Source organism: Xenia sp. Carnegie-2017, unplaced genomic scaffold (assembly GCF_021976095.1).
Source record: "Xenia sp. Carnegie-2017 unplaced genomic scaffold, XeniaSp_v1 HiC_scaffold_23, whole genome shotgun sequence".
NCBI lineage: Eukaryota > Metazoa > Cnidaria > Anthozoa > Malacalcyonacea > Xeniidae > Xenia > Xenia sp. Carnegie-2017.
The window spans coordinates 8279704-8296383 of NW_025813486.1; the positions used below are offsets into that span (position 1 = coordinate 8279704).

The following is a 16680-nucleotide window of genomic DNA, read 5'->3' on the forward strand; positions in this document are numbered from 1 at the left end:
AAAATTTTTCTCATAATGATTCTTGAAGTCTTTCAATCCCTAAAATTCAGAAAAAGTTTTGTTATACATTTATAAAAGCAGAAGCTTTTATGCTATTAAATACTGAAGCATTTTTTAAGTGCTTCAACATCAAATCATTTTTAAGTATGCTTTCATCTTTTCCCCGTAAATTTTCAATGAAAACACTCTTGACTGATATTTGTAAAACTTTCCAAAAGTTTTTACTTCGTTAGTCTTAGTAAATCAAGAAAAAATAATTTGAAAAACAAGAGACAATATCAAGCAAGATTCCGCCAAAATAAGTTTTGTTTTGTCAGTTGTCACGTTAAAATGACGTCAAAGACAGATAATTTTCATTGGCTAGAAGGTGGAAATTCATTAGGAATTATTTGTAGGCTCTTAGCTAATCACAATAAAAGTTGAACCAACATTAGATGATAAAAGAATATTTAAATGTATAACTGTGATTTTTATTCTCTGATTGTGTCAGTAAGTGAACAAGTTTACGAAATATTACCAATAGAATTCCAGTTTTTCAATATCACTAATGTAAACGTCTAACAGAAGATTGTTTGACATTCTGAAGTATATTAAGAATAAAGATATTTCAACTCTCATTTTAAACAAATAGGTATATTGAGTTTTTCAACATTATTATAAGAGATAAACGCTTTGACTACAAGTAAGCACAATGTTTGTAAGTCGTAGACAACATGTAACTTCTAGAAAAAAACGCGGGGATGAACATTTGTAACGGAAGCAACTTGACACAAATTACCAAAGAACGAGGTCAGACACTTAAATTTCGGACACTGTCGATCAGGTTCATCCACGCAATCAAACGTGTAACAAATTTCACCAGAACGGGAGCCAATTATTAAACATTCACTCACCGAGCAAACGAAAGTGATATATGTTGAAACGCTTAATGAACAATATACAAAAAAATAGAATATATGTGCTTCTACATCTATAAATCAACAATGCCAATGTGCTTATATCACCTCTAAATAATGAAAATAATTAAATTACATCATCACCCAATCATCGACCTGCTAGCAAACTTTACGCGGGAAAGTTTTCACTTGTTAACACTCCCACTTGATAACTCTTAACCGAAATAAAACAATGAAAAGTTATAAATCGTTAAACTATAGTGTTCATGTTGTCGTGACTCCTATCAAAGATCTCAATTTCACAAAGTTAAATTTTGGTAATCCTTTCGTTAGAATATCGGCTTTCATTTCATCAGTTGAGCAGTGAACAATATTGACTTCTTTCGACTGAACTCGTTCCCGGCCAAAATGATGACAAATGTCAATATGCTTAGTACGGTTGTGGTACTTATCATTCTTTGCAAGTTCAATCGCTACTTGATTATCCTCAAAGAATGTAATTGGTCCTTCCATTCCAAATCCAATGTCCATAAGTAATCTTTGAGCCCAAATTGCTTCCTGCGTGGTGTAACTTAATGCTACATATGCTGCTTCAGTTGTGCTCTTTGCAACCGTTCTTTGTTTTCGGCTTGACCAGCTAAATGTGCTATTACCAATTTGAAAAATGTAACCTGATGTTGATTTTCGTGTATTAATGTCTCCAGCGCAACCTGAAAATCCTAAAAAGTCAGGGTTTCCTTCGGCCGAAAACTTTAATCCGTGATCTGTTGTTCCCTTTATGTATCGTAATATACGCTTCACGTTCGAAATGGGCCCCGATACAACATTGATTTTTAAAAATGGAGATGATCTTCTCCAAGATATGCTTACTTTGCAAATGTTTAAGATCATGGATACTCTATGGCAAAGAGAAGGATTGAAATTTAGAGATGACTCCTTATGCTGTATTGCCAACTGGCGATAAGATTGCTGTTAAAGAAGTTGTAACTGATGCAACAACGTTATCAAATATTCAAAGATCAGAGGGTGGTGTTGTGCGAGGTGCATTCAAGAAAGAAGTCTTATTTGATTGGTTGAAAAGGCATAATAAATCCCCTGATATGCTTTGCGGTGCAGTTGAGTCATTTACTATGTCTTGTGCTGGTTACTGTGTTGCAACATATGTCTTGGGCGTTGGTGATAGGCATAGCGATAACATTATGGTTATAAGAACTGGCCAACTTGTTCATATTGATTTTGGATATTTTCTGGGAAATTTCGAAGTAAAGTTTGGTGTAAACAGAGAACGTGTACCATTTATTATTTCACGAGATTTTGTTTACGTTATAACAAACGGCAAAAAACAGATGCTGACAAATGCCAAGAGTTTTTACGATTCAGAGAAATATGTGAGAAAGCCTATTTAATTGACTCGAAAATAAGATGCCTGACTGGCACAACGCGTGCCATTGAATACCAAACAAACAACATTGAAACAACTTTATTTCGACGTACATTTGCGGAACTTGCAACTGAAATATCTGCCAAGAGACAGGAAAAGGAAAGGCATATTAGAGCAATGTGTGCTTACCTAGTGGATCTATGTGATGCTTTCCCTAAGCTACCAAGACATATCACTTCAAAATTAGAGGATGGCTACTTCCTCGTTTCACTTTGTAAGCTTACTGATCGAAAAAATAGGAGAGAATGCTCTGATTTTCAAGCTCATTATGATTATAAAGCAAGTGATGTTCTTGCAAAAGCTTTGCAATGGAGGACACAAAAACTGAAGCTTGCTATCAGTGATATGAGCAAATTTACCTTACAAAAAAAAAAAAAGGAAAACAGTCGTTTTTATTAGGAAATTAGAACGAGGTCAGACACTCAAATTTCGGACACTGTCAATCAGGTTGATCCACGCAATCCAACGTGTAACAAATTTCACCAGAACGGGAGCCAATAATGAATGTCTTAACAATGTAATCAATTAGACAAGCTATGGTAACAGCAATAAGTTTTCCGTCAGGAGAATAACTGATATCATCATGAAGTAATTGTGATGTTTTGGGTGAACAGCCAACCTTTTTCGATGTGCTAATTGGAAGTTTTCAGAATTGTCAAGATTTAAAACGCGCCACACACAAAGCAGCCATAAAGATCACACGTTGCAAGTTCCCCACGGCCAAATGCCGGATTGTGGCAGCATTTTTTAACTGCTGTATAATAATCATAAACATGCACGAACGCGTTGCAGTAGTTTTAAACTTTCAGCATCAAAATTGAACAGTTCGCCATCAGTGCTTCCTGCCAAAAGACGGCTGGCATCAGGAGATAGAGCCAAACAACTAAAGCCATCACCACGATACTTCGCCCACAAATCTTAATAAACTTCAACATCACTTTCATTCCCACTTTTACGTCTTTCTTTTAACACTTGCTCGTCACGTTCATTTGCCTCAATATCCGTATTAAGTATAGGACAACCCAATTGATGGCAATCCACTCCACTAAATTCAACTTTAAGATCAATCCATTGGTCGGGTTCGTCTTTTAAAGATTCTTCTACGTTCCACAAACCGTCTGGTAGTTTATAAACACGACACCAAAAATGATCCAAGTCATGGGGAAATTCAAGATCCATACAATTAGTGACTGCAATTCTCTTTCCATCTGGGAAGAATTTAAGTTGAGAAGCGCGAGCATTAAAACAGTTTATGCAATATACCGGTTTAGGTAGCTGGCCGACCTCATTATCTGGGATGGCAAAAACAATCAAAACAAAATTGATAATATTATGTCTGTGACGGTGATTGAGTGCTGTTCTTACAACGATTAACGAACCGTCCCAAGAGACGGCCCATTTTGTAGAAGGGTAAAAGGCCAAAAAATAATTGTTCGAGTCGTTTTCAAATTTTATATCCATGTTTTTCTTCAAATCAGATTTAAAATCTTCACTAATAAGTCCTAGTGCATCGCTCCTGTGACTGTACAAGGAACTTTTCAAGGATGAAAAATAACACAAAAAACGTATAGCCATATTTGTTTCAACGTTGACGACATGCGATGGCAAAATACCGTCTAATTTCTAATTAAAAAAAGATACGTTTTAATCTTAATGTGAAAAGCTCACTAGAAGTTCAATATTTCAAAAATTTTATGATTTATACCTCGCTCATACATATCTCATATTCAGGAAAGCTGGGAGTTGACGAACGTTCAGATTCGTCAATAGAGGAATCGAAAGACATCTCACAACTCTCTCAACCTAAAGAAACCGATTATATTTCTAAATTGCTTCCATTCGCCTCTGGGAAGCATGATTATCTTTTGTATCGCTTGCGTTGGTTGTAAAATAACATCTTTAGTGGTAATGCATTCATGTGTGTCTCGACTCTATAGACTCGATCTATATATGATCTTACTATAGACTAACATACGAAAGAGTTGTGACAGAGGAAGTATAATTGCCTAGTGTCCACTATTTTTTTTTGAAACCAGCAAATATCTGGTAAATATAGAGAATCGAATGGTGAACAAATTTTCTTTTGTTTTCTTATTCATGAATAAACGGCAATATGGTTTACTTTAAACTCGGAAAATCAGCAAGCAACGTTTTTAGATACCTGGCGCTCGACATTTTAATCTCAACCATAAAACTGAAGCTAATTTTCTACTGTTGTGGAGATGAAAGAAGTCAATAAGAGCAAACTTTAAGTGCAAAATATTCCTCCGTTCAACGATACGCAAGTCGGTCATTACACATTAAAATAAAAGCGTTTGAAATTGCAAATACTTTAAAATCCCATTGGTAAAATATTCTGTGGAAATTTCCAACGAGCAAGCGTTGTTTTTAAGTTATCCTGAAAATAAAGTAAGCTATTTTGATGAATTGATTGTTTTGGCTTTGCTATTTCTCTTTAAAATGATAAAAACAGCTAAAATTCACACTTACCGGAACAAATATTGTCAGAACACATTTCAGTGAGGACGACATTAAACCAAAATTACTGACTTTAACGACCACGAGGTCGAAAAGGTCGGACGTCTGACTCTGTTCTATCCACTAACATGTATCTCAGAATTAAACATTAATATTTAACAAGTCAATTTCAAATTACTGTAAACGCATGTCCATTTCCGCAGAAACGAATTTTAAGAAGTTAGGGAGGTGGACGTTGTATTCAACGATAAGTTGACCCATTGTTTACATAATTTATGCAGGCTGTCACGTGTAGTAAAACAGACTTGTTGCACTTGGTATGCAATGAAATTCAAGTGTCTTTGTTAGTCCTGAATTACACCCATTTCCCCCACACTTTCTACGCCTATGTGAACGTTAACACTTCAATGGCCTTGTCAGCTGTAACGTCAGTGACAATTTTCAGCAGAGTGACACATTTTCATTGTTTTTTTTTAATGGAATATGCCAAAGTGAAGACATTTTTTGTTGCTTAAAGTAAAAGTTCTCGTAAACTGCAATGGACTTTCTTTTCATTATCAATGTTTACATGCTTACTTCTGGAACTGATATGTAAATTAGGGTGCGTATGTTTCTTTGTTTCCTAATTAACATATCTTAAAAGCATGTTTTAATTTGTTAATCCACTACAAACAGCTTGGGTTTTGTCATAACATTTTTATTGTTATGTGGACTGATGAACAGTGGCGTGTTTGCAGGGGGCCATGGCCCCCAGGAAGGATTATATAGGGGCGACAAACGGCAAATTGGGCGCAAAATTTTGGTTCATCCTGCATTTATAAACAGCAAAAATAATAGAGTTACGTGGAACAGACCAAACGACCATTCCGCAAATCATAGTGAACGCATCTTTTATGTAATCATGTAGTGAAGTACATAACGTTCGTATATTATTTATCTAGATTTATGTAATAGCATTAGAGAAAATAGCAAATCCTACTTTTACACAAACCAGCTACTTAAACTTAAACTCCACTCTTGGATACACAACTAATTTTTTTTCTCCTATATACTGCCTTTTTCCAACTCTTCAGATTTTTAAAAGGCGAAATTTCTTACCAAACAATGCACTTTAGTGCTATATTTTTGCATGCAATTCCCTTTGTCATTTAAGACATCTATTGACTAAGGCGTGATGAGTTACAATTTGAACATTGTTTGAACATAAAAAAGTCTGCAATCAAGTGAAGGCTCTTTTAAACATATCCGGTGAATTACAATGCACTTATTTTGGCAAAAAATTGGTTCAGGATCCTCTGTTCTGACTTTATCAGTGCGCGAGCTTTTATTATGGAAATCTGTTTTACTGCAAGCGAGATCTGTTCATTTCACGGTTTTTAATCCAATAAATGAAAATTGACATTTGTATTTTTGGTTATTTAGTTGCTGCAATTACTAGGCATAATATAGTAATTAGCATTCACAAAAGCTTAATAAACCAGACAATTCTACACTTCTGGGACTTTATAGTGGTTAAAGGTTTCGACAGTTTTAAAGCAAAGCAAATTAAAAGTACTATCATTCACTGATTTATATCTCAAATTTATTCCGTCACTGCTCTGTAAAGAAGTCAACATTAAATAAATTATAACAGCCGTAAAAACGTTAATATATTTTTCATAACTTGCCAAAAAAGATAGACAAGCACGTGCAACTTTAACCAGGCGGAACAAATAGCTAGAGAAGGCTAAATCATTTCATGCAGATTTCATTTGATGCACACATAATCATTTGTGCGAAATCTGTTTTTCTTTGGAACACACTGCATAATTCTGCTTTTCCAATAATGTTAATACCATCAATGAAACATATTCCTATGGTTTATGGTAGAAGCTGGCTCATAATTTTGCTCGGCCGCAGAATATAAACATCTGTATACCTAACCGCCTGCTCTATGTACACAGTGTATATTTCATAAACGTTCACAATGTAGCATTACGAAAAGTTAGTTTACTCCAGAAAAGGGAAAATTACAAACAGACAATTAAGCAACAATCTTTTATGCGTGATACTTGACTTTTACCCTCGACACTCGACCATTACATCTGAAGATAATTTCTCAGCGTTGTAAAGTTGAAATAAGTCGAGAAGCGGAAACTTTTGTGCAAAATATTCCACTATTCAACGCAAATAACTCATTATACACATTAAAGTGCAAAGTACAAATCCTATTGAAATATCTTCTTTAAAAATTTCTGACGAGCAAACCGATTTTTTTAAGGTGTCTCGAATATGAAATAAGCTGGTGTTATTTAGTGATTATTTAGGCTTCTCCATTTCTCTTTAAAATGATAAACTGAACAAAAAAATTCACACTTACCCGAAAAAATGTTGTCAGAGCACGTTTCAATGAAGGCGACATTCAACCACAATGGCTCAAAGGCAACTGAATTTAAAGTTTAATCGACGACCACGAGGGTGAAGAACAGAGGAAGTGATCTGAGTCTATTCCATCCCATAATTCATTGCTATTCAGGGAAAATATTCTTATATTAACTGTTATCAGTTAATGGATTTCTTTTACAACCATTTTCAAGATACTGTCCTCTCACGACTTCGCAACTGCGCATTTTAATCAACATTTGAAAAATTAATCAAAAATATATAATTAGTACGGATGTTTGTCATTCAAAATTTATTACTTTGAGCTGACAGCTTTGAGTTTGACAAACTTGTCTTTAGGAAGGCAATACTTGTAGTTTTATCGCCGAAACCGAGACGCAAAAGAGAGGTGTCTTGTTTTTAAATTATGAAATTGTTGAGATCATTTCAAATTGCGACCCTTAATTGATACATTCAGGCACAATTCCATGCTATGTTTATAATCAAGAACTATGCATCTTCCATTCGTTTGATGTACACCGCGATAAGCTTTTTCGTCAGACAACGAATTATAACGTCAAAACTTTAAGTTTCACAGAACTTGGACTTGTAACATGCAGTTGTGCAATCATCGAAATAAAATTTACAGCCACAGAGTAAAAAGGAAAAATTTCCATTTTTTTGTCTACAAGACTTAATGTTAGAAGAAAGACTGTTCGGATGTCAGAAATAGAAAGAGAAATATAGGATACATAGACATTTGTAGAGGAAAATTAATTTTTCTTGTTTTGTTTTTTTATAAGGCTTTGACTATTAGAAATTTTTAAAGCAATTTCTTTTTAAGTTTTTCCTGATACACTCTTTATAACTTAATAATATCGTAATAAAGTGAATGTTTTGAGCCATGTTTTGACAAACAACGTTAACACCAACAGTCCATCTCTGATCTTTATATACACGGACGATCTACAACTACCATTATTTATAAACATCAATACTTTGTATTTTTGTATTGTCAATAAAGTTTTACGATTGGTGATCGATGTTTTGTGACGAAACTCGTTGATGAGACTACTATCTAAAATTTACGGAATATTGCAAGTTATCTTTGTCTACTACACTCACGTTCTAAAAGTCTTATAATGAAGCATTCCTTTCGAACTAATGTTAGAGAGAGTTACTCCCTTTTCTTCCTTTAGAGCAAAATTGCAGCTCAAAATGAAAATTAAACATTAGTAAAGGAATATTACATTTCTGTTAATGAATTAAACTTATATACACTATGTCTAGTCATAAAAGAGTATGTTTCATTTGTGTTTAAGTGCTTTTGTTTATCAAAAATATTTGATTTTTAAAAATAAATATTTATTATTTCGTGGCAAGCGTCACTTCCGGCTAAATGGTGCGATTTGATTAGCTTAGAAACATTTCTACCGATCCATTACTTTCCTGTAATCAACCACGGTCCAAAACGCATAATTATACAGTCGAGTGTAAACAAACTTCGTAATGCAAACAGCAAAATGCAAAACAAACGAAATAAAAAACCATTTACGAATGTGATTCGAAGGAAAAACCCATGGAAAACAGTTTAACCATCCAGATGATAAAATTTGAAACGATTTATCTTTTTTGGACGAAAACTAGAAAAGTGAAAGCCAACTAGTAAAAAAACAGCAAAGACGAGAAAAAAAGCAAGCTTCGCTTCAAGTTAAATAATGCCATATAATAAATCTTTTAATAACCCCACTTTCTCGGATCTTACTGAGAAATATCAGACCTCTGTCGCTTAGTACAAGCCTCGTCCTACGGGCTCGGTCTGCACAAAAGACCTCGGTCCGATATTTCTCCGTAAAGACCTCGCATTCGGTTTTTAAGGGCTTATAATTTAGTTATTAAGTGCTTACGTATTTAAGTGTTTTATAAATTACTTTTGTGTACTTTATATCATTTTAAAAATTTCTACTTCATATGCCCCTGGTGGAAATTAACGTAATTTGATGAGGTAATTAAACGTGTTTGAATAAATAATTCATCTATCTATTCAAATTTGCATAATTTTTACAAAAGAAGTCAAGTTTTCAAACGCAACCACGTGGTAGTTTTAATGACTCTACCACAACATGCTCAGGTCTACAAACAATTGTCAATAGAAGTTTTCGAATACACTCAAGTGTTATGAATTAGCCAAAATATATTCAAGTGCACATGTTTACGAGTTATAACCAATAGAAGCCCAGTTTTTAAACATCACTGCAGTGAGAGAACGTCCAACGGACGATAGCTATTAAATGACTTTCTCAAGTACAGTAAGAATAAATATACTTTAACTCTTTTTTTAAACAAAAAGGTATATTGAGTTTTTCAACAATATTATAAGAGATAAACGCTTTGATTGTGAGTAAACACAATGTTTTTAAATCGTAGACAACAGGCAACTTCCAGAAAAAAACGCGGGGATGAACACTTGTAACTGAAGCAACTTGACACAAATTACCAAAGAACGAGGTCAGACACTCAGTTTTCGAACACTGTCGATCAGGTTCATCCACGCAATCCAACGTATAACAAATTTCACCAGAACGCGAGCCAATAATGAACGTCTTAACAATGTAATCAATCGGACAAGCTATGGTAACAGCAATAAGTTTTCCGTCAGGAGAATAACTGATATCAATAAGCATATTGAAGTAATTGTGATGGTTTGGGTGAACAGCCAGCCTTTTTTGATGGGCTAACTGGAAATTCTCAGATTTGTCAGAAAGATTTAAAACGCGCCACACACAAAACAGCCCGTAACGATCACATATTGCAAACTCCTTACGGCCAAATGCAGGATTGTAGCAGCATTTTTTAACTGCTGAATAATAATCGTAAACACGAACGCGTTGTAGTAGTTTTAAACTCTCAGCGTCAAAATAGAACAGTTCACCATCAGTGCTTCCTGCCAAAAGACGGCTGGCATCAGGAGATAGAGCCAAACAACTAAAGCCATCAGCACGATACTGCGCCCGCAAATCTAAATAATCTTCAACACCACTTTCATTTCCACTTTCACGTCTTTCTTTTAACACTTGCTCGTCACGTTCATTTGCCTCAAGATCCGTATTAAGAAAAGGGCAACCTAATTGAATGCAATCAACTCCATTAAATTCAACTTTAAGATCAATCCATTGGTCGGGTCCGTCTTTTATAGATTCTTCTACGTTCCACAAACCGTCTGGTAGTTTATACACACGGCACCAAAAACGATCCAAGTCATGGGGAATATCAGGATTCAAACGAATAGTGACGGCAATTCTCTTTCCATCTGGGAAGAACTTAAGTTGAGAAGTGCGAGCATGAAGACAGTTTATGCAATATACCGATTTCGGTAACTTTCCGACCTGATGCTCAGGTAAGGCAAAAACAATCAAAGCAAAATTGGTAATATGATCTCTAAGACGACGGCAGAGTGCTGCACTTGCAGCTATTAAAGAACCGTTCCAGGAAACGGCCCATTTTGTATCTGCGTAAAAACGCAAAAAAATTTTTTTCGAGTTCTTTTCAAATTTTATATCCATGAATTTCTTCATATCAGATTTAAAATCTTCACTTATAAGTCCTAGTGCATCGCTCCTGTAACTGTACAAGAAACTTTTCATTGATGAAAAATAACACAAACAACGTATATCCATATTTGTTTCAATGTTGACAACATGCGATGGTGGAATACCGTCTAGTTTCTAAACAAAAAAAAATGCTTTAATCTTAATGTGAAAAGCTCACCAGAAGATCGATACATTAAATATTTTATTATTTATACCTCGCTCATACATATCTCATATTCAGGAAAGCTGGGAGATGACGAACGTTCAGATTCATCATCAGATGAATTGGAAGACATCGCGCAACTCTTTTTCAAAACCTAAAAAAATCGATTCTATTTCAAAATCGCTACCATTCTCCTCACGGAAGAATGATTTTGCGAAAGAGTTTGGACACGGGAAGTAAAATTTCCTGGTGTCCGCCATTTTTGTTTTAAAAATAAGCAAATATCTGGCAAATATAGAGAATTGAATGGTGAAAAGACAAATTTTCCGTTTTGTTTTCTTATTCATGAATAGACAGCGATATGGTTTACTTTAAAATCGGAAAATCATCAAGCTACGTTCTTAGATACCTGGCGCTCGACGTTTTACCCTCAACTATTTAACTGAAGCTAATTTTCCAGACTTTTGGAGATAAAACAAGTCAATAAGCGGAAACTTTCAGTGCAAAATATTCCCCCGTTCAACGTTACGCAAGTCACCCCTTCCACATCAAAATAAAAGCATTTGAAATGGTGAATAGTTTAAAATCCAATTGGTAAAATATTCTTTAGAAATGGTCAACGAACAAGCGTCATTTTTAAGTTACCTCGAAAATGAAATAGGCTGTTGCATGGCCTATTTAAATTACACGGCCTGATATCTTGCCATAGCAAGGCCAAAAATGCAAGGCCATTGAATTTTCCGGCGGTGCTCTTCGAAATTTTGGTCTTCTTCCTTCAAAATTGTTCATTGGCCTTACTTTATGGTATAATCTTGTAGCTAAAAGTCTAGCGATCATTTCAAGAGTTTATTGGCTGAAATTGGTCCATTTTTCGCCGAGAAATCAAAGTTTATAAATTTGTGCGATCGGCGGTTGTTTTGTTTATCACGCGCTCGTCTTCGATTTAGATGTTGATGTATACCCAAAGTCAGGAGTATGTAAAGGTAAGTTAGTAGATGGAATTTTAACTTGTTCAGGTTGGTTAGTAGCATCAGAGAGTAGTTTCCATTCAAACTTGAAAGACAGTTTCTCTTCAGCAAAGGAGGAGGACCAGGTAGGTTGTACAAGGTTGTAGGCTGATAGTATGTTAAGTAGAGATTTTGGGAATTCATGAGAACTGTTATTGTTCTTTTCAACATACCATTCTATTTTAAGTTTGATCGATTTATTGTTTATATTGATGTCCCAGGATGGAGAAGAACCAATACCAAGATTTCCAATTAATGAGGAAGCTTGAAAAGGTAAGGGATAGTATGATTTACCAATGAAATCGTTTGGATTTGATGAAATTTTCTTAGGCGTAGTTGGAGTAGGAAGGACACCGTTGAAAATAGGAAGCACCATCGCTATAATTATGGGTTTGAAGATTTTCGTAAATAAAAGAAAAAATGTATACAGTTCGACTCCAAAAATCTTGTAGAAATGTAGAGGAGAGTACCAAGAACACGTAGATACCAAATATAGATAATCCACGATAGATTTAAAGGCTGAAACACACTAGGCAGTCGCTTTAGTCGCGCGTCTAAAACTACCGCTTTGCGTGGTTACTAAGCTAGTAGCGTAGTCGCGTCAGCTAGTCGCAGTTCAACATGTTGAACTTTTGACTTTGGTCGCTTCAGTCGCTTTACACTGATTGGCCAATAGATACATTTTAACTTCCTAAATGCATATCATATTTCCTGTCATAAGCATCATACGAAATTTATAGATTATACCTTGGAAAACGAAGGCAATATATAGTGAATTCACACTGGAATCTTTCAGTTTTTATATGACTTGTCAAATAGGGACAATAGGAGCTACAAACTGGAACCCTAATGCACAACCTTAGTGCGCAGAATAAGATTATCCACAATATACGCGTAATGGACTATGATCATATTGGCGTGCTTTAACTGGCTTGTTCTCTTTTCTCCACATTGTAGTTTGTACTGAGTAAATATTCATATATTAGTAGCTATAATAAAGGCCAAAATAAAAAGTTTAAGTGATATCTGTGTCTGTAACAAACTAAAATCACCGCCATGTGCAATAGACGCCACGGTAAAAGTCGCGATGGTCGCTGCATGTGTGTTTCTAGCGTTCAAGCGACTGACGCGTGCGCATCAATTCGCTTTGGACGCGCGACTGAAGCGACTGCCCAGTGTGTTTCAGCCTTAAGAGCTAAAATTTTCGAACGAAGACGAGCGCGTGATAAGCAAAACAACCGCCGATCGCACCAATTTATAAACTTTGATTTCTCGGCGAAAAATGGACCAATTTCAGCCAATAAACTCTTGAAATGATCGCTAGACTTTTAGCTACAAGATTATACCATAAAGTAAGGACAATGAACAATTTTGAAGGAAGAAGATCAAAATTTCGAAGAGCACCGCCGGAAAATTCAATGGCCTTGCATTTTTGGCCTTGCTATGGCAAGATATCAGGCCGTGTAATTTAAGTAGGCCATGGCTGTTGTGTTGTATTGATTGTTTTAGCTTTGCTATACTTCCCTTTAACACGATGAAAACAGATAAAATTCACACTTACCAGAATAAATATTGTCAGAGCACGTTTCAATGAAGACGACATTAAACTACAATAATTGATTTTAACGACCACGAGGTCGAAAAGGTCTGACGTCTGAATCTATTCTATCCACTAACACATATCCCAGAAGTCAGCATTAATATTTAACACGTCAATTACCAGTGTGATCAGGGAAAAGACCCTTATATTTCTTAATATAAGTTTTAGTATTTCCTTATATTTCCTTGAAATATGCAGTAAGATTTTAATTTATTATATTTTATACAAAAACCACTCTATATCACGGTCAAAAACGAAGTTAAGTGAAACTTCATTAATGTAAACCCAAGTCCATTGCGGTAGAAACGGATTATTGGGGACAATGGACGTTCCGTATAGGCCGATGTCATTAGCACTGACGGGTATAAAGAATTTGATATTGGCAAACTTTGATAATTCTTGTAAAACCCGTAGTTAAGTCTTGATCTTAGCTTATATCTGCTCGTTGGCGGTCTTATAACTATATCTAACCGCATTGATATATAAGTGTGCTTCAAGTCAATTTCTGCTCCATTCATGTTCTGTGCGTTGCGTGCATAACATTTAATAACACTGTATGGAATTCATTCTTATCAATTAATATATTATCTGAATTACACACCCCACCCCGTTCACTTTCTACGCCTAATTAAACAATTCAATGACCTTGTCAGCAGTAAAGATTGACAAAACAATAAACTGCCTCTATCTCAACTTCATCGGAGTGAGCACCTACAGTGGCACTAAGGTCAAACTCGATGCATTCTACAGCTGTTTTGCGAGATCGTTCCCTGGTCAAAATAAAACTAGCTTGCGAATGTGAGATGAGTTTGTGAGCTTTTGCTTGCATTTTTTCTCCGGCTGCTCCAGTTTTCTGCCGCTGTGAAATTTTGTAAAAGGGTTGATATTTACAGAAAGTATGGCGTTCATGGAGAACCGTTATAAAAGATTCTTCTGAGGTTAAAATAGCGTAGACGAGGTTAATATGAATTCATTGTTCGTATACCGGAGTATTTAAATTTATTACTCCTTAAAAAATAACGTTTTGGCTGCGTTTACACTATACCGGATTAGCTCATCACGACATCTTCATTTGCTTTAAAAGGGATAACTGTTCGGAGTAAAAGCTTATTAAGCGGATAGATTTAGTCTATTTGATCGTGTTTCTGACGCTGAACAATTTTACTGCCTTTTAATATAAAGAATATTCAACCTGCTGTGATAGCAATCCGGTATATTGTAAACGGGGCCTTAATGAAGACGTGTTAAAAAATAGCATGGAAAAATGTCGTCGTTTTATATTCGCGTATTGCGTAATGATGGGTATTACCATTATATGCCAAGTAAGGACCAAATTCATTTCCTTATCACAATTCTGCATCCATGTTCTCGATCATAAATTTTGTTATCAACTTGGGCTAAGTCAGATTAGCACTAGCCTCCCACCCCCCTCCCTCCAGCAATTAAAGTCTTTTTCAAGGGCTACACTGAAATAGTTCTCTTTCATTTAAAAAACATTGTTTGAAGAGAAGCTTTTTATATTGGCAAAAACCATCTATTATATTGCTGTCTCTCTCAAGCCATGAATTCCATGCTTCTTTCTTGCAACAATAATCTTTTGCTCTTTAACAAACAAAACAAAATTTTGCTGGTTTTACTTTCCTTTCATAAATAAGAATATATTATACATTTTACATTTTACGCATATCTCTCTATTGCTCTCAATAAGCAGATAAAATATCGGGTTTTTAAATTGACGGGTCATAGACTATAGCGCACCAGCCTTCGACTTTATATTGTTTTGCCAAGATTGTGTAATAAGGACGTCTCTCTATATCAACACCTTCCACAAAGCAACATCCGAAAAACCAACGGAAAACAGTTTATCTCCGGTCGGAGAAAATGTCACATGGCTAATAGAGTCACAATGCATATCGAAATCTTGAAAGCTTCCTTTATCATAATCAATTACTTTCACTAGTCGATCTAAAACAAAAAGAAAATTACAGACAGCAAAAATACCTAATTAAGTGATTGTAAACTAAAGCATTCGGTGTCAATAATTCTCGAGGAAATAAAAGAAGCACTGAAAAGAAATAAAAAACTATTTAATGAGAATTTCACCTAGTGCTTTTTTGATTCATATTTCCGACGTAGTTACGTCGATTTGGGACGGCTTTTTAGACTTAAACTATGTGGGATACGTAACCCTAAATTGTGATCTAAATTTTCTTCTCAGAAAACCATCGATAGTCCAGTTTTACTAATGGAAACAACTAGATGAGAAAAATTGACATAAGTTGGAGAAGATAAAAACCTTTATCGATTTCAAACTATTATATTTCAAGATATAGAAAGGATTTTCAAATCATTCAGTATTGTTTTGCAGAACATTGTAAAAAACTTCTTAATTTATACCTTTGGTTCCAACAGCAATTAAATGACCCTTAGGCGATATTTCCAAGCAAGATGCCCATTGTGTCAACAAAATAGTTCGAAAAACCTGACAATGAACACATTTCCATCAATGATGGACATTTTGTCTGCTTCAAGAACAGACCTGTTACAAATACTGACCTTTCTCTGGGACAAGCTGTAGAATTGTATCAGTTTTCTCAGACCATAACCACAGTACATAACAACATCGGCCATAATAATTTATTGCCAAACTTGGCGGTAGATGCAAATACGCAGACTTCAAAGGGAGAAAACATGCTTATTTCAAACTTATTAAAACCATTTTCCATAATAATTTATTTATCTTTTATTATCTTGAAACAAACTACAATTTCTCACCGCATCGTCTTTTTTCAAAGCAATTCCTTCTGGTGTTATATTTGGAGCGGGAAAAGTTAACCAATCAACAAGCTCGCAGAAATCCTTCGATCAATCGGCCTTCCATATTCTAACCCTACGATCAGCGCTCGCAATAAGCCACAATCTGGGAGAATTGGAATGATGGATGATCGTTCTAAAAACAATGTTTTGATTATTAAAAAGCCCTTAAGGACCGAGCACTAGTTCTTTACAGAGAAATAATGGACCGAAATTTTTTTGTACAGACAAGAGCACGTAGGGCGAGGTTGTACAAAAAAGACAGAGGTTTGATATTTCTCAGTAAAGACCGAGAAAGCGAGGTTTTTAAATAGATTATTAGATGGCATT

At 35.1% G+C, this 16680-nt stretch overlaps 2 protein-coding genes and 1 long non-coding RNA gene across 3 annotated transcripts; 1 reads left to right on the forward strand and 2 right to left on the reverse strand.

Annotated features, from left to right (window-relative positions):
- Positions 1-1817: 1817 nt before the first annotated feature.
- Positions 1818-2302, forward strand: LOC124449035 (phosphatidylinositol 4,5-bisphosphate 3-kinase catalytic subunit delta isoform-like). The gene has a single exon (XM_046999978.1). It carries the CDS (start codon positions 1826-1828, stop codon positions 2300-2302), a length of 477 nt encoding a protein of 158 aa, XP_046855934.1. The 5' UTR covers positions 1818-1825.
- Positions 2303-10769: 8467 nt separating this feature from the next.
- LOC124448471 lies at positions 10770-13542 on the reverse strand. Its single transcript, XR_006949072.1, has 3 exons — positions 13498-13542; positions 10982-11083; positions 10770-10901 (listed from the first exon to the last, which is right to left on the reverse strand). It is a non-coding gene; the product is annotated as an uncharacterized LOC124448471 (long non-coding RNA).
- Positions 13543-15158: 1616 nt separating this feature from the next.
- On the reverse strand, positions 15159-16167 carry LOC124449036 (WD repeat-containing protein 90-like). Its single transcript, XM_046999979.1, has 3 exons — positions 16093-16167; positions 15934-16018; positions 15159-15501 (listed from the first exon to the last, which is right to left on the reverse strand). The coding sequence occupies exons 1-3, from the start codon at positions 16165-16167 to the stop codon at positions 15347-15349; spliced, it is 315 nt and encodes a 104-aa protein (XP_046855935.1). The 3' UTR covers positions 15159-15346.
- Positions 16168-16680: the final 513 nt, after the last annotated feature.

Coding starts and splice junctions, on each gene's coding strand:
- LOC124449035 (XM_046999978.1), top strand. CDS start 1,826: ATGACTCCTTATGCTGTATTGCCAACTGGCGATAAGATTGCTGTTAAA.
- LOC124449036 (XM_046999979.1), bottom strand. CDS start 16,167: ATGGCCGATGTTGTTATGTACTGTGGTTATGGTCTGAGAAAACTGATA. Junction 16,019..16,092: donor ACAGCTTGTCCCAGAGAAAG/GTCAGTATTTGT, acceptor GTTCATTGTCAG/GTTTTTCGAACTATTTTGTT. Junction 15,502..15,933: donor AATTGCTGTTGGAACCAAAG/GTATAAATTAAG, acceptor TTTTTGTTTTAG/ATCGACTAGTGAAAGTAATT.